Source organism: Rhinoraja longicauda, chromosome 25, assembly GCF_053455715.1.
Source record: "Rhinoraja longicauda isolate Sanriku21f chromosome 25, sRhiLon1.1, whole genome shotgun sequence".
Lineage (NCBI taxonomy): Eukaryota > Metazoa > Chordata > Chondrichthyes > Rajiformes > Arhynchobatidae > Rhinoraja > Rhinoraja longicauda.
Genome location: NC_135977.1, coordinates 33712622 through 33731619, shown reverse-complemented (window position 1 = coordinate 33731619; position 18998 = coordinate 33712622). Strand labels below are relative to the sequence as shown.

At 44.2% G+C, this 18998-nt stretch overlaps 1 protein-coding gene across 4 annotated transcripts in view; it reads right to left on the bottom strand.

Annotated features, from left to right (window-relative positions):
* znrf3 (zinc and ring finger 3) overlaps positions 1-18998 on the bottom strand; it is a 285032-nt gene that overhangs the window by 128566 nt on the left and 137468 nt on the right. For all 4 annotated transcript variants that reach the window (XM_078421273.1, XM_078421274.1, XM_078421275.1 and 1 more), the window contains exon 2: positions 11783-11908. In XM_078421273.1, the coding sequence (XP_078277399.1) occupies positions 11783-11908 (126 nt within the window). The remainder of the gene's footprint in view (positions 1-11782; positions 11909-18998) is intronic.

The following is an 18998-nucleotide window of genomic DNA, read 5'->3' as shown; positions in this document are numbered from 1 at the left end:
TACATATCTTCCGCATTGTAGATTGTTCAACATGGACTCCATCAACAATTTAAATATAAACAGAAGGTACTAAAATAAAAAAACAGGGCACGGATCATTTGTGAAGACCGTGTTTTCTGCAGAAACCTTCGGAGTCGATCTGATACTAATATTTCAGATTTCCATCAACTGCAGGTTTTTATTGTGTTTTGGATATGAATGCCAATTGTTCTGTTTGAAATTTAAAAAATGTTGCAGAGTTTCTAAAAAAAAATAAAGGGGACTAAAATTTTTCCTGAAAAATGATACCACCAGTCGTTTTTAACGGCACATTTTAACCCGCATCTTACTGAAGATAGAAGGGTCTCGACCCTGAAACGCCATCCAATCCTTCCATGCAGAGATGCTGCCTGTCCCACTGTTACTCCAGCATTTTGTGTCTATCCTTAGTGTAAACCAGCATCTGCAGTTCCTTCCTACACATTTTGTTTGCATCTTTCTTGACCAGTACACTGGTACTGTCCTGGTTAATTGTCACATGGAGCACGTGTACGTGTCATTTGAACACACTTTTGCATTTGGTGACCTCCCTCTGAATACATGCAATGGTGCGGTGTTGCTGGAGCTCACCGTAATGCCCCTCCGCCACCTCTGTAAAATAAAGCCAAAATAAACAGCAGGGAATTAGAACTAGCGGGGAATTTAACACCGGCCGCTCCAGCACTAGTGACAGCTCCAGCACCTAAACAATTAGCACTGCAACACTGAATACAAGTCATCCCTTTGATCCTCCCTCCTCTGCCATTCTGTCAGCAGTGGTTGCAAGTATCACGTTATCTTGCTGTGTGTGTGTGTGGCTGGCTTCTTAAAGCCTTCTCCTGCCAGCGAGGCGGCTTCTCAACATCCCCGCCGTTGGTGACTATTGGTACCATACCATGCGGACAGCGCGACGTCAATGCACATTAATATTGATTCCAACGTTTAAGAAACAGTTGGGCAGGTACATGGATAGGACAGGTTTGGAGGGATATGGACAAACGAGGGAAGGTGGGACTAGTGTAGCTGAGACATTGTTGGCCGGTGTGGGCAAGTTGGGCCGAAGGGCTTGTTTCCACGCTGTATCACTCTATGACTCTATGCTGGTTTTGGTCTAATGTGAATCTCCGTACCTTTTGGACTGTAACTTGGATACGCACTCTGAATAGACCCTGAACCAACATTGCCAGTAAGTCGATTCCTGTGCTTTTTATGTTGATTTGTGAGCTGGAACTGTTACCAAGGCAAGAATGCTCTGGGTTTAGAATCCAAGAGGTGGATGATGGTGGAGATTTAAACTCACAGATGTTCCCCCCTCCCCCCAAACTGTAATAATCTATGCTAATCTTCCTAAAAATACAAAGCTCTAGGTAGAGTTCACAAGCCAGAAGAGTTTTGTCCACAGGATAATGCGTGATCTACCAATTAACAGTGATTGATGTGGTTCTCTGATGCCTAGCCTGCTCACAGAAACACATAAATCCTCAGGAGCTGTAAATGACCACCCCTAATGCAATCTGGGACAATGTAAATTGATGTGGGAAAACCCGGACAGACACCCCCACGGACTATCCCACCCAACATTCTGAGAACATTTGCATCCACAAGCTGCACGTTACTGTCGTAAAATCAGAGTTGCCACTGCCAACAGAATGGTATTGTTTTCTTGCACTGAAATAAATATCCATCAAGAGTGTACAATAGGAAGGAAAATGGTTCAGTTATAACCATCCATTCACAAGCGGAAATGTATTGTACAACTGATAAGTTATAGATTCTGCAGTTAGTTATTCCACAATTCATAAAATAATTCTCCATTTGCAAAGGCACAATTAGCTCTGGGTACCACACCACACCAGATCTATGTAATATCTTCAACAGCACTACAGTCCATGGAAGCATTATCAAACACAATTTCAGGTGCATAAGAAGATGTCAGAGCAGGTGACCAAAAATGTGATCAAAGAGTACATGGAGGAACTGCAGATGCTGGTTTAAACTGAAGATAGACACAAAATGCTGGAGTACCTCAGCGGGACAGGCAGCATCTCTGGAGAGAAGGAATGAATGGGTAATGTTTTGGGTGGAGACCCTTCTTCAAAATGATCAAAGAGGTCAGTTTGAGGAAAAAAGAGAAAACCGTTCCCAATTTGTGGGCAGGCATTAATCGTAGTGTTATTTCCTTCGACTCTGCTTCCAAAATTCCCTTCCAAAATCCCAAGTGGATCTGTATCTTGGAGCCAAAGAATAACACGCACCACTGTAGCAATTGACTGAGGCTGAGTTTCTAAGCATGCAATAGTGTAAGAGAATGTCATGGTTGTGGATTGGATTAAGAAATGACTCATGAGATGATGTTGGAGATGAAAATTCATTACCAAGAAACCGGGACTTTTTCACTAAGGTGGCTGGGGATTCTGGAGGGAAGCTTTCAGAAAAGATTCAGAAAAGATGTTTGTTCCACTATTTGGTAAATCAGTAACTAGATTTATAGATCACTGCTGGAACCAAAAAGGAAGTTTGGAGACAAAATGTGTTGGAAGGAACTGCAGATGCTGGTTTAAACTGAAGATAGACACAAAAAGCCGGAGTAACTCAGCGGGACAGGCAGCATCTCTGGAGAGAAGGAATGAATGGGTGACGTTTTGGGTTGAGACCTGAAGAGGGGTCTTGACCCGAAACGTCTCCGATCCCTTCTCTCCAGAGATGCTGCCTGTCCCGGTGAGTTACTCCAGCTTTTTGTGTCTATCTTCTGAAGTTAGAAGTTGTTCATGCAGAGCATTTTTGGAACAATAATGAAAAGAGAATCCAAAAACATGATATAAAAGAGATAGATATTGGATAAGAAAAGGGCAGGACAATAGAATGTAATTGTTCTTTTCGAGGCAGTTCTATGGGTTGAAGAGCTCCCGTTCTTGCTTTAAGATTCTGTGCAGCCAAAACATGACAATAATCACTGATATCAGTTTCAGTTCAGTTTATTGTCACGTGTGCTGAGGAACAATGAAAAGCTTTAGTTGCGTGCTGACCAATCAGCAGAAAGACAATACATGATTATAATCAATGCATTCACAGTGTATAGAAACATGATAAGGGAATAACATTTAGTGCAAGGTAAAGCCAGTAAAGTCTGATGAAAAATAGTCCAAGGGTCACCAATGAGGTAGGTAGTAGTTCAGCACTGCTCTCTAGTTGTGGTAGATGGTTCAGTTGCCTGATAACAGCTGGGAAGAAACTGTTTCACACCTATATCTTTTGCCTGATGGGAGAGGGGAGAAGGAGTGGCCAGGGTGTGACTTGTCCTTGATGATGCTGCTGGCCTTGCTGAGGCACCGTGAGGTATAAATGGAGTCAATGGAAGGGAGGTTGGTTTGTGTGATGGTCTAGGCGACATCCACAATATGCTGCAATTTCTTGCGATCCAGGATGGAGCTGTTCCCAAACAAAGCTGTGATGCATCCTGATAAAATGCTTTCTACTTATTCACAAAATGCTGGAGTAACTCAGCAGGTCAGGCAGCATCTCGGGAGAGAAGGAATGGGTGACGTTTCGGGTCGAGACCCTTCTTGAAGAAGGGTCTCGACCCAAAACGTCACCCATTCCTTCTCTCCCGAGATGCTGCCTGACCTGCTGAGTTACTCCAGCATTTTGTGAATAAATCGATTTGTACCAGCATCTGCAGTTATTTTCTTACACAAAATGCTTTCTACGGCACATCTGTAGAAGTTGGTGAGACCTTTATTTCAAGCATCACCCATTGATGAAGCTGACAATGAACCTTCATACAGTATTGTGTAGATCGAACCATGTAAGCAAATAATGAAGTGCAAAGAGAGAGTCAATTCAGTTTTTCCGTATATTTACACCTACTCTGAATCCTAGTGCTGTGCAGAACAAACAAAAAGGATCCACAAAGAACATTTAAAAGACATTTGGCCAGGTGCGTGGATCAGAAAGGTTTGAAAGGGTTTGAGTCTAATGCAGGCAGGTGGGACTAGTGTAGATGGGGCATTTTGGTCAGCATGGGCAAGTTTGACTGAAGGGTCTGTTTCCATGTTGTATGACACTACGACTTAACTGCAGATGCTGTCTCACAAAAAAAAGGCATAAAGTACTGGAACAACTCAGCAGGAGGGTCAGGCAGTATCTCTGGAGTATATGGATAAGTGATGTTTTAGGTTGAGATCCTTCTTCAGACTGGGGGCTTTATTTGAATAGGACATATCTGCCCACACAAAATCAGTCTGCCAGATACCACCCGTAGGATTTTCACCAGCGACCACCATCATTTTGTAACAGCATCAGTAGGTTATTTGGTCATCATTCCCACCATTTCTCCAGGATTTCTACTTTGGAGGAGGAGTATAGACAATAGATAATAGGTGCAGGAGTAGGCTATTCGGCCCTTTGAGCCAGCACCGCCATTCAATGTGATCATGGCGGTTCATTCTCAATCAGTACCCCGTTCCTGCCTTCTCCCCATACCCCCTGACTCCACTTTCCTTAAGAGCTCTATCTACAAAGAGTATCTTTGTGGAAACTCTACTCCTGCATGTACAATACACATTGAATGAAATGTTGGCCAAATATGTTGCTGGAACTGCCTTGTATTTCAGTTAGAGATAATGCAAGTCAAATTATTCAATCTCCCTCCTGCCTGCCCATGCCTTGGTCCTGAGGGATAGTGGTCTGTACTGTACAATGGATGGCATTTCTCTTAAACACCAAACACCTAGAGATGTATGTGCTGTTTATAAACCACAGAGTTAACCACATCTTCATGAATCAGGAGAGCTCAAGCACAAATTTGTCTCAGTGCTCCAGAATAACTTCAATCTTGTTTTTGCTGCCAGCAATCTACAAAAATGATGGTTTGACATATCTGGTTTGATTCAACCTGTTTTCAACATCATCAGGACTTGATACACAGGGAGTGGGCAGCTGCTAAAAGCCACGAGATCCACTGTTGAGGCCGACTATCCTACACTGGTGCTGAAGAGAATCATGGACCCAGAGAGTTGTGAATTTGTGGAATTCTCTGCCACAGAAGGCGGTGGAGGCCAATTCACTGGGTGAATTTAAAAGACAGTTAGATAGAGCTCTAGTGGCTAGTGGAATCAAGGGATATGGGGAGAAGGCAGGCACGGGTTACTGATTGTTGATGATCAGCCATGATCACAATGAATGGCGGTGCTGGCTCAAAGGGCCAAATGGCCTCCTCCTGCACCTATTTTCTGTTTCTATGGGTAACCACCAACAACTCATGGTTCTACAGGAGTGAGTGATGGAAGATAGACACAGAATGCTGCAGCAACTCAGCGGGACAGGCAGCATCTCTGGATAGAAGGAATGGGCGACGTTTCGGGTCGAGTCACTTCTTCAGACTAGACGAGTGATTGTAAGACCATCAGTAGGTTATCCGGTCGTCATCCCCACCATTTAGAAACATAGAAAATAGGTGCAGGTGGAGGCCATTCGGCCCTTCAAGCCAGCACCACCATTCATTGTGATCATGGATGATCGTCCACAATCAATAATCCGTGCCTGCCTTCTCCCCATATCCCTTGATTCCACTAGCCCCTAAGGTTTCTACTTTGGAGGAGTACGTGTCTATGTGGAAGTTTAGACAGACATCAGACGAGTGATTGAATACAGGAAACAAGCGTCTTTTGGGTCTTTTTCTTCATTCTATGAGGTCATTGCCGATCGGCACATCAATTTCATTTATTTTGTTACTAGTTTGAGCTCAATACTCTGGCAACATGCAAATGTTCTCTTTGTATCCATGAACCTAACTAGAAAAATCCTCACAATCCAGTGTTTGCATGACAAAGTCTCAGCCCAATTCAGCTTGGTGGTTTTTGCATTTCCAGCTGATCAAAAAGACCGGCCAATGAAGTTAAGCAGCGATATGCCATGATTTGATGAGAAGGCTGACCCATTTGGTGCTTAATAGCTCAGAAAATGCTCACGTAATCTCTTCCCCTGTCCTGACAACTCAGGTTAACCCCTTCACTGTGCAGGAAGGGACTGCAGGTGCTGGTTTAAATCAAAGTAAGACACAAAATGCTGGAGTAACTCAGCGGGACAGGCAGCATCACTGGAGAGAAGGAATGGGTGGCATTTCGGGTCGAGACCCTTCTCCAGACCTCATGGCACCATTTGACAGAAACAGGGAGTTTTCCCGGTAGTGTGGCTGATCTTTCCCCTTGGCCCACATTACACTTAAAACAAAGCAAGTGGCTTTTAGTCTCTGAGCTAACTGTGGGATTTCACTATGCACCAGAGGCTGCTAACAGTTTCTAACCTGCGCTTTGTCATTAAAAAGCAATACCTTTTCCCCACTTCATATGATATAGTGGGCCGTAGTACTAATTTTAGGCAATACTACACCATGACCAATATTTCACTCTAATATATCACTCCTGAATTATTATTCCTATATTTTATATTCATTAAGGTAAGTTGGGAGAGATGCATAATGGGCAGCTTTAGATCATACGGCTTAAGTCCAAGGGCGATTTCATAAGTGGGATAGGAGCAGAATTATGCAATTCGGCCCATCAAGTCTACTCCGCCATTCCATCAAGGCTGGTCTATCTTCCCCCCTCAACCCCATTCTCCTGCCTTCCCCCCATAACCACTGGCACCCGTACTAATCAATTGAAGAGTCATGGAATGTTACAGGTTGAAAAAGCCACTTGGCCCAGCATGTCCATACTGACTATTGTACTTACCAACATTAGTCCGCCATTTAGTCCGTATGCCCTGGTGATTCAAGTGCTTGTCTAATTGCTTCTAAAATGTAGTGAGAGCACCTGTCACCAGGGAAAACCTCAGCTATTTTGATTCCTCATTCTCTAATCTCACCAGTGACATGACAATATTGTCCAAAGGGTCTCGACCCTAAACGTCACCCATTCCTTCTATCCAGAGATGCTGCCTGACCCGCCGAGTTACTCCAGCATTTTGTGTCAATCTTCAGTGTAAACCAGCACCTGCAGTTCCTTGCTACACAAATATTGTCGTGGCAGTTTGCAGTTATTTGTCACGGTTTGATGAGACTTGACAAATTCTCTCCACTGGAGAGCTCTGAAAGTTGAACAAACCGTTCACATGGCATCCGTGGGTACCGTGCCAGTCCGATTTATCTCGACTTGGGCAAGTTATGGTCCAGCCAGCAACAAAGCATTTTCACTTAATAAGAAGATAGACACAAAAAGCTGGAGTAACTCAGCGGGACAAGTAGCATCTCCGGAGAGAAGGAATGGGTGATGTTTGGGGTCCCGCTGAGCTACTCCAGCTTTTTGTGTTATCTTGGGTTTAAACCAGCAGTTCCTTCCTACACATAATATGAGCAGGTTGTCAGAGTTTCCCAGACATTCATTGTTTGCCATTGAAAGGTAAAGTAATAATTTAAAACCCCTTGAATGTACAAAGCAGATGTGGAGAGTGACAGTAATGAAACAAATGTCCACTCATCACCTCTTCATTACTGCATTTGATGACTGACAAATCATTGCCCTAATGTGAACAGAAACACGAGGTGGTATAAACAGTCCACACTATTCGTCTGACATTTTTTGCATTAATCTCAGTGAAGTAACCAAGTTACTTGATCATTCACACCAGATTAATTGTTTGTGTTCCATACCAGCCTTTTCTCTGGTGTTGAAAAACACCTTCATTCTCATTGATCTCATATCTGTCATCAAAGTTACTTCCAATAAACAAATAAGGCCATGTGTTGGCTGAACAATATGTGACTGAGATGGATACCCAAAGCTTACGTACAACAGAAACATCAAAGGTGACAACATGCCCATGTTTGACCTTCACGTGAATGGATTAATCACAATTCAAGTTCTGCAATCAAATTCTAACAGGCTTCAGGCTGAACAAACCAGCCAGAATGTGTGGGGTTTGGAAAATCAATGAGACAGACGTCTGCTTCTGTAGGTGTAGGAAGGAACTGCAGATGCTGGTTTACACCAAAGATAGACACAAAATGCTGGAGTAACTCAGCGGGACCGACAGCATCTCTGGAGAGAAGGAATGGGTGACGTTTCGGGTTGAGACCCTTCTTCAGACTCTAGAATATAGGGCCTGGACCTAGACCTAGAGGGCATTGGATCTAGATATAGGGTTTGGATTTGAATAGCCTCTCGAACAAAGCGTTCGAGGTGGAGCAGGACCATCTTACAGCAAATGCAGCGCCGGAGACCTGAGTTCGATCCTGACTACGTGTGCTGTCTGTACGGAGTTTGGACCTTCTCCCCATGACTTGCGTGGGTTTTCTCCGAGATCTTCAGTTTCCTCCCGCAATCCAAAGACGTACAGGTTTGTAGGTTTATTGGCTTGGTATAAATGTAAAAGTTGTCCCTAGTGGGTGCAGGGTAGTGTTAATGTGTGGGATCACTGGTTGGCGCGGACTCGGTGGGCCGAATGGCCTATTTCTGCGCTGTATCTCTAAACTAAACTAAACCCAAGAAGATGCCATGAACGAAGGCATAATCAGATTAACCAGATGGGAGAGAGAGAGAGAGCTAACTGTATGTCTGACCATTGTGACCTGCATTGATTTCAATAGTTATCCCATTTTCTAAAACAAATGGAGGAACAAATTAAGAGAACATCAACCATTCCTCAGTTGTTATTACAACCAATGGAACACGTTTCTAGCTTATACTTAATTTATTAAATTATCGGGCACATTCTAGAAATCGTACTCCTATCTTTTCACAACTTTGACAAAATAAATAGCTCCCAACCAATGAAATAAGAGAATTTTACACCCATTTTATGAACGAGCATGATTGAAATAGAAATAATACAATGCATGAATATTAAAAGTATATCATGCACATGTGTAACATATATACAGACATACATATAGTTGTCTACAATGGAGAAGCTGACATGATAATTAACAGGTGACAGACACAAAATGCTGGAGTAACTCAGCGGGACAGGCAGCATCTCTGGAGAGAAGGAATTGGTGACGTTTCAGGTCGAGACCCTTCTTCAGACTGCTTCAGAAAGAACCTATTCTTTCTCTCCTGAGATGCAGCCTGTCAAAGGTTGAAAGTTTCAAAGGTATTTTATTGTCACATGTACCAATTAAGGTACAGTGATGTTCAATTTACCATACAGCCATACTAGAAAAATCAACAAGAGTCCCGCTGGGTTACTCCAGCATTTTGTGTCTATCTTCGATTTAAACCAGCATCTGCAGTTCCTTCCTACACAGATCAACGGGTGATCGTGTACAGAGGTGAAGATGTCTGTCCTTCACATTCAAGGGCGATGCATCAATACACTTTATTGAACCTAGCCATCTGAGTTCATGGCGAGTTCCCCGAGAGCCTCACGTGATGAGAGGTACTTTCTGAAAAGAAGTCAGAATCTCCCAAACTCGTCTCCACAACAGGCTTCACACACTTCCCCTTGTCCGTGTTGCCCACTTAAGTCAGTGCAAAAAGTCTGAGATTAGGGAGAGATGAAAAGCCCTGACAACTTCATTCCTTTCATCAATTAGGCCCAAGGAGCCTTGTGGTTCAGCTGTTCCTGCCCATCTGGTAATGTACAAATTCCAGATGACTTGCACATTGCTGAAGAATTTGCTGCAGGAATAGATTATTTCTCATCTTTCAACCTCTTATTTGTTCTTTGCAGGATATTATTAGTGGAGATATTACTCCTTATCCATGTAGTTGTCACTGTCCTCCATTGCTCCAACCCACCAGTATAGCTTTTGCTGTAGGGATGTTGCAGTCTGATACCAGGTTATTGTGTGGCAGTCTTGGACAGAGCGGAACTGGCTATTTCCCAACTTTTGTACAAAGGAATGGAGTTTCAGTTGATTCTAACGTGGGAATGAATACAATCAAGTCTGTCTCTCGGCAAGATTTTTGTTCAATTATCAAAATAAGGATGTAACGGGGAAGACCAGAAATTGTGGCCTTGTCGGAATTGACTTTGAAGTTCTGATATTGCGTGACCTTCCTGAGCTGCAGCAGTTGTAGGGGTTGCACCACCCTCTGGACATCTTGCCCCAGTCACTGGCCATGGGGCAAAGTGCCACTGGACCCTGCCACTGAACGTGCCAACACAAGAGGAGCCAACACATAGATGACCACAGCAGGGGTCACCAGCTGACACCAGGGTGCTTGGTGTTTTCACAATGTACGATAGATGCACGCCCTCCCCACAACACCCACAGACCCGGCTGCCAGACTTCAATAAGAGCCAAGAGCTGTGGAGGGTTGCAACAACAGCACTGCAGACTTTGTATGGACTATCTTCGTACTTTGAAGGTTAACACTGGGAGCATTTTATGGGAACTGCCACACATTTAGTGGAAGGAAAGTCCTGAACAGAAGGCAGAATAGAATACTGTCTCCTTGAATTTATATTCCTCAAGTTCAAACAAACTGAAATGGAGGGATTAAGGCTCTTTGAAGTCTGTCAGTTTAAGAGTACAGTTGAATTGGGGCTGCACTTTAATTGAATCTGAATGTTACCAAGCTCAGGGTAATATACAATCAAAGTGGCTTTAATTCAGCCCCATTCTCCCCTCTGCATGTGATCTGCATACTAACTCCTTCTGACTGGCCCTTCAGGCACCAATTTGCATTTAGTAATGTTGCGACACCACAACACTTTTTCACATTGTTTGAAACAGTAAAAATAATCTGTAGAAATCTTTACTTTGCACAACAATAACAAGAATCAATTCCTCTGCATCTTCAATGTGATCCGTTCACTTTGAGGGAAAATTGAATATTTTTAGAGTCATTTTATAGTCAGAAAATTACAAATTCATTCAATGGAAAATGTATAAAATAGGTTCTATGCTTCAGGCAAACTCGGAATTTAAATCGACAGCCCTGGAAATAATAATAAATTGTGGTTACTTTAAAACGTTGTCAAGCTTCGAAATGTAACTCGTAAATGCGAGACAGTATTGTTGTTAAGAGGGCTTCACAGATTATGGGGAAACTGCTTATCGGTTGCCCTAACCTTACCATCGGGTCATCGTACATCAGCATTCGTACTATAGTCTTTAAGATCACATTGGAGATAGCGTGGGTCCACAGGCAAAAATAAACAAGGAAGGAAAGTTCTGAGAGATAACTATTGTCTGAATCCTGCAGATTGAGATAGGGAACATGAAAGAGTGGACGAGAGAGGAAGACAAGAGTCAAACAAACCATGAGAGGCCCAGAGAAAATGCAGTAGAGATTAGGAATTGCACCAAATTACGTACAAGAATGTAACGTCACCCGAAACGTCACCCATTCCTTCTCACCAGAGATGCTGCCTGACCCGCTGAGTTACTCCAGCATTTTGCAGATTAAACCTGCATCTGCAGTTCTTTCCTACACCTTCCAAGGTAAATCTTAGCTGGAAGATAAGGATAAGCTTGTTGTACAAAATCCTTGAGGTTTCATCACCAAATCATCTTCCATTGCACATCCAGGCTAAGATACCAGTCTCCCCCACCTACAATGTTTTCACATCCAACAGGCGGAAAAGTTGTCTTTCTTTCATTCTCCTTTCATTTTTCTCCCTCGGCTGCTCACAATGTTCTGGAAAGTGAACAATTGGCAAATGTCTAAACCTAGACAAGAGGCTGAACCATGAGATTTGGTTTTTTTTAATCTGCGGAGGCAATCACTGCTAAATTCAGGCCATGGAACCTGATCAGATGATGGGAAAGTCAGACCAGAGAATGTGTGAGGATTAGTTCAGTCTCTCTCCTTACCTTGCCCAGCACGGTGAGACAGGGTTTGGGATCCAGTTCCGGCTGCTCCAGCTTGACTACCCCCACCCATCCATACTCGTACAGATCCTCCTCGTCATTGTTGTTGCATAGTCCCAACGGGTGCATCTGCAGAGAATCAACACCAACAGGAAATTAATAGTTGCAAGGTTTTATTCATTCTAAACAAAGTTGCTATGTTCATGATGAGCAGAATACACACATGGCCTCACAGTTCCTTTAAAGACCAGGTCTGTTGATCAGCCTTGATGTACACAAACATATCCTTCATTTAACACCACCGACCAGAGAGTTATTTTACAGTTTCACATGAAAATGAGGTTCTTCTGCAGTTGTACAGGGCCCTGGTAAGACCACATCTGGAGTATTGTGTACAGTTTTGGTCTCCTAATTTGAGGAAGGACATCCTTGAAATTGAGGCAGTGCAGCGTAGGTTCACGAGATTGATCCCTGGGATGGCGGGACTGTCATATGAGGAAAGATTGAAAAGACTGGGCTTGTATTCACTGGAGTTTAGAAGGATGAGAGGGAATCTTATAAGACATATAAAATTATAAAAGGACTGGACAAGCTAGATGCAGGAAAAATGTTCCCAATGTTGGGCGAGTCCAGAACCAGGGGCCACAGTCTTAGAATAAATGGGAGGCCATTTAAAACTGAGGTGAGAAGGAACTTTTTCACCCAGAGAGTTGTGAATTTGTGGAATTATCTGCCACAGAGGGCAGTGGAGGCCAAATCGCTGGATGAATTTAAGAGAGAGTTAGATAGAGCTCTGGGGGCTAGTGGAATCAAGGGATATGGGGAGAAGTTGGGCACAGGTTACTGATTGTAGATGATCAGCCATGATCACAATGAATGGCGGTGCTGGCTCGAAGGGCCGAATGGCCTCCTCCTGCACCTATTTTCTATATAACACTCTCATGTTCTGAGCTAACCTTTAATCCAAAACTATCATCTTACCTTTTTATAAATGGAAAATCACAGGAGGACCCATATAACACGTCTATTAAATCAACACATGAAGAAGGGTCTCAACCCAAAATGTCACCCATTCCTTCTCTCCAGAGATGCTGCCTGACCCGTTGAGTTACCCCAGCATTTTGTGTCTACCTTCGATTTCAAGCAGCATCTGCAGTTTTCTTTCCTACCCTCATACCAGTTCTATGTTAACCCACTTTCATACCCGACACACTGGGGGCAATTTACGGAAGCCAATTAACCTACAAACCTGCATGTCTGGAATGCAGGAGGAAACCGGAACACCCGGAGGAAACCCACACAGTGACAGAGAGAACGTACAAACTCCACACAGACAGCACCTGTAGAGTTGTTGGCTTACAATGCCAGATATCCGGGTTCGATCCTGACTACAGGTGCCATCTCTACGGGGTTTGTACGTTCTACCTGTGACCTGCGTGGGTTTTACTCCGGGTGCTCTGGTTTCTTCCCACACTCCAAAGGCATGTAGGTTTATTGCTTATTGGCTAATTGGCTAATTGGCTCTGTAAATTGTCCCTAGGTTGTGGGATAGAACTAGTGTACGAGTGATCATTTGTCCGTGTGGACTTGGTGGGCCGAAGGGCCTGTTTCCACGCTGTACCTCTAAACTAAACTAAACTAGCACCAGAAGTCAGGATCGAACCTTAGCAGTGAATCCTTAACATCCTAAAGAGATATATCATGTAACTGAGTATACACCAACTACCAACTACCTCTTTAAGCCAGTTGACCTGACATTTTCTGCTCTGCCATTGTCGGCCTCATCACAGACGACGATGACAGGGCGTACAGAGAAATGATCAGGGACTTTGTGGACTGGTGCCAGCGGAACCGTCAGCAGTCAACAGATCAACGCGGGGAAAACCAGGGAGATGGTGGTGGATTTCCGCAGGCGCAGCCAGGTCCCCCCCGACACCGGTGAACATCCAGGGAATGGACATCGGGAGAGTGGACTCTTATAAGTACCTGGGTGTTTACCTTAACAATAAACTTGGCTGGACCGAAAATATCAATGCACTGTACAAAAAGGGCCAAAGCAGACTTTATCTGCTGAGGAGACAGGTCCTTTGGAGTTCAGGGAGCACTCCAAAGGACCTTCTCCAAAACGGTGGTTGCATCGGCCATTTTATATAGAGTGGTCTGCTGGAGCAGCAGCATCTCAGCAGCGGAAGGGAAGAGACTTGGCAAGCTGGTCAGGAAGGATAGCTCCATCCTGGGTTGCCCCCTCGATTCAGTGCAGGCGGTGGGAGAGTGGAGGATGATGGCAAAGTTAACATCGCTGCTGGACAACGACTCCCACCCCATGCTGGACACTGTCACTGCACTGAGTAGCTCCTTCAGTGACAGACTCCTTCACCCCAAGTGCGTGAAGGAGAGATATCGGAGGTCCTTCCTTCCCGCTGCTGTGAGACTCCACAACCAGCACTGCTCCCAGCAGACGAGTCAACAGGCCAGTTAACAGTAACAGCTTAAAAAACCCACAGTTTCTTGCTATCCATTTTGCTGCTGCAACACTGCAAATTTCCCCGGTGTGGGACAAATAAAGGAATATATTATTATTATTATGATTATTATTATTCTCTTATCAACTTCCCCTTGACTCGTTCGCTCACCCACACAAGTGATAACTTGCTTATTAACCTCACAACCCACACTTCTTTGGGATGAAGTAGGAAACCGGAGTGTTTCGAGGAAACTCACATAGCCACTGGCAGAACCTGCAAACTTTACATAGGTAGCACTTAAGGTCAGGATTGAACCCAGGCGGCTATCACTGTGAGGCAGCAGCTCCACCAACTGTGACATCCTGCTGCCCACATTTATGGCCAACGAGCCAATGCCGTAAATTGTCCATAAAGCCTTCACTGATGAGAGAGTGTACACAACACATGAACAAAATGCTGCCTCTTTGGGCGGCACAGTGAGAGAGCTGCTGACTCACAGCGCCAGAGATCCATCACAACTACAGGTCCTGTCTGTGTGGAGTTTGCACATCTTCCTTGTGACCGCGTGGGTTTCCTCCCATAAAGACACGCATGTTTATAGCTTAATTGGCTTCTGTAAAGTGCCCCTAGTGAGTAGAATGTGAAAGCGAGATAACATGAACCTCGAGTGGTGGGTTCTTGGTCCTTGGTCCTCCAAAATATTCCAAATGGAATTTAAACTGGAGGTGGATCAATGGTCGGCATGGACTCGGGGGGGCCAAAGGGCCTGTTTCCGCACTGTATCTCCAAAACAAAACTTTTATCTACCTATAATAATTGCATTGATCTTCCTGGTAAACTTCACGTAACTAATAGACGACACAGACCTGCAGTACAGCTCATGAAAGGATGAATGGGTTTCTGATAGTTATTAAATATGACTTGGAAAGTCAAACAAAGAGGATACTGTCTATTTAACCACAGAATATACAATACTGCAGCCACCTCTAATAATGCTTGGCTTTAGTTACAAAGCAGGGGTTTGTGTGAGCTGGTTGGATTCCAGCACTGAAGGATAGCCTCACTTTTTAAACCTGTTCCAATGCTTTCCCTCAGGAATGTTTGGACAATGATTCAGATTTGCTTTGGTTGTGCGAGAGCTTAAATATTTTTAGTGGACAGTTCCAAAGTAAAATAGTCATGCACTTCTTATCAATGTCCATTAGGGTTGCCAACATCCCGTATTTTGGGCTAAATTAGCCGAGACATCCCGTATTTTGGGCTAAAGTAGTTAGCCCAACTAACTACGGGACCGTCCTTGTCTCGTATTCGTAGGGTCGCCAACTTCCTCACTCCCAAATAAGGGACAAAGGGTGACCTCACCCAGCCAGCGGCCACGTGCTCCTGTGCCGGGCGGCCGCCATTGGTGGAGCGGGAGCACGTGGCCCCCAGCTGGGTGAGGACATGTGGGGCGCGGGGCGGTGACGTCACCCTTTGTCCCGTATTTGGGAGTGAGGAAGTTGGCGACCCTAATGCCCATAGTAAAACACCAACAGAATTATTTTCAATAAGATTGCCCTTAGCGATGTTTCAGGTAACACCAGTAAAATAGAATGTAAGTGTTTTACTGCACTGCAGTTAGTTCAAGGTCCAATGTGTAAATCAATTGATACTTTCACTACATTTAGGTGTCAAATGGGACAGTCAAGGGTGGAGTTAAAGGGAAAGAGAGTAAAGGGATAGTTAATGACCCCAGAATTAACGGGAAAGAAAGCTCACAAAGGGATAGGAGAGAATGGCCAAGTGTAATAGGGATCGGTGTGAAGGGTGAGATGAGTAAGGAATTAAAAGTACTATATATGAATGCGTGAAGTATAAGAAGTAAAGTAGATGAGCTTGAGGCTCAGTTAGAGGTTGGTAGATATGACATTGTGGGGATTACAGAGACGTGGCTGCAGGAGGATCGGGCCTGAGAACTTAATATTCAGGGTTATACATCCAATAGAAAGGACAGGCAGGTGGGCAGTGGCGGTGGGGTAGCTCTGCTGGTGAGGGATGAAATTCAGTCCCTTGCGAGGGGTGACATAGGGACTGATGAAGTAGAGTCACTGTGGATTGAGTTGAGGAATTGTAAAGGCAAGAAGACACTTATTGGTGTTATCTACAGACCTCCAAATAGTAGCCCGGATGTAGGGTGTAAGATGCAGCAGGAGTTAAAACTGGCATGTAACAAAGGTAATGCCACTGTGGTGATGGGGGATTTCAATATGCAGGTAGACTGGGAAAATCAGGTTGGTTCTGGACCCCAAGAAAGGGAGTTTGTAGAGTGCCTCTGAGATGGATTCTTAGTGCAGCTTGTAATGGAGCCTACCAGAGAAAAGGCAATTCTGGATTTATTGTTGTTCCACCTGCACCCTCCGTTCTGCTGCTGCCAATCTCCTATCCCCCCCCCATCCGGACCAAACTCAGATCCTGGGGGGACAGGGCCTTCTCCATCGCTGCTCCCACCCTATGGAACTCACTACCCCAAATCGTCAGAGACTCCTCCTCACTCACCACATTCAAAACATCACTGAAGTCTCACCTGTTCAGTACTGCCTTCAACCACTGAAGGTCACCTCACCTTCTGTCTCCTTTCTCTGTTTGTTTACTTATTTATCTATTTATTCACTTCCCTATGTTCTTTAAATCCCTGTAAAGCGTCTTTGAGTATGAAAAGCGCTATATAAATATAATGCATTATTATTATTATTAATGAACCAGATTCGGTAAGAGAACTCGAGGTAAAGGAACCGCTTGGAGGTAGTGATCATAATATGATTAGTTTTAATCTGCAATTTGAGAAGGAGAAGGTTAAATCGGAAGTGTCAGTGATGTAGTTGAACAAAGGGGACTATGAAGGCATGAGAGAGGCTGGGTAAATGTAAAAATTGTCCCTGGTGTGTGTAGGATAGTGTTAATGTGCGGGGATCGCTGGGCGGCGCAGACTTGGTGGGCCGAAGGGCCTGTTTCCGCGCTGTAGAATCTAAATCTAAATCTAAAAAAAAAGAGAGGAGCTGGCCAAGGTCGACAGGAAAGGGGATCCTAGCAGGAATAATGGTGGAACAGCAATGGCAGGAATTTCTGGGCATAATCCGTAAGACGCATGGTATTGGGGGTAGGGTGTTGACATGGATAGAAAATTGGTTGGCAGACAGTAAACAAAGAGCAGGAGTAAATGGGTCCTTTTCAGAATGGCAGGCAGTGGCGAGTGGAGTGCCGCAAGGCTCGGTGTTGGGGCCGCAACTGTTTACCATATATATTAATGATTTGGAAGAGGGAATTGGAAGCAACACTAGCAAATTTGCGGATGACACAAAGCTGGGTGGCAGTGTAAACTGTGAAGAGGATGTTAGGAGATTGCAGGGTGACCTGGAGGTTGAGTGAATGGGCGGATGCGTGGCAGATGCAGTATAATATAGATAAATGTGAGGTTATCCACTTTGGCGGCAGAAACCAGGAGGCAGATTATAATCTCAATGGAGTTAGGTTAGGTAAGGGGGAGGTGCAGCGAGACCTGGGTGTCCTTGTACACCAGTCACTGAAAGTTGGCGTGCAGGTACAGCAGGCAGTGAAGAAAGCTAATGGAATGTTGGCCTTCATAACAAGAGGATTTCAGTATAGGATTAAAGAGGTTCTTCTGCAGTTGTGTAGGGCCCTGGTAAGACCACATCTGGAGTATTGAGTACAGTTTTGGTCTCCTAATTTGAGGAAGGACATCCTTGTAATTGAGCCAGTGTAATTGAGGTTCATGAGATTGACCCCTGAGATGGCGGGACTGACATATGAGGAAAGATTGAAAAGACTAGACTTGTATTCATTGGAATTTAGAAGGATGAGAGGGGATCTTATAGAAACATATAAAATTATAAAACGACTGGACAAAAAAGATGCAGGAAAAATGTTCCCAATGTTGTGCGAGTCCCGAACCAGGGAGCATAGTCTTAGAATAAAGGGGAGGCTATTTAAAACTGAGGTGAGAAAAAACTTTTTCACCCAGAGTTGTGAATTTGTGGAATTCTCTGCCACAGAGGGCAGTGGAAGCCAAATCACTGGATGGATTTAAGAGAGAATTAGATAGAGCTCTAGGGGCTAGTGGAATCAAGGGATATGGGGAGAAGGCAGGCACAGTTTATTGATTGGGGACGATCAGCCATTATCACAATGAATGCCGGTGCTGGCTGGAAGGGCCGAAAGGCCTCCTCCTGCACCTATTTTCTATGTTTCTATGTTTAGAACATTGACTTTTCATGTACGTATCCAAATGTCATTAAAAGATATTTGGGAAGGTACATGAATAGGAAAGGTTTAGAGGGATATGGGCCAAACGCGGGCAGGTGGGACGAGTGTAAATGGGGCATCGTGATCGGTATGGACACGTTAGGTTGAAGGGCCTGTTTCTGTGTTTTATGACTCTATGACTGCACATCAAACTGCACCTGACATGGAGTTCAGAACAGGCAACTCAGTAAAAATGCAATTCCATTCTCTGTTGAAAGAATGTCATTAACTTACAGTATTTGCACCCAGCATGATAAAAAGATAAGCTGATGTGCCACTTCTTTGGACCATTTCTCTTCTACACCACAATGTCCTGAGTTCATGAAAGGCAATGCATTCTTTTGTAACTTAAACAGAGCAAGTAACTTCCTCCTTTTCTTTGAGTCAGCCTGTTTATACAAACCAAAGGAACCACAGTATTGACGACAGCCTTTAATCAGTGCCCATGGTAAAGG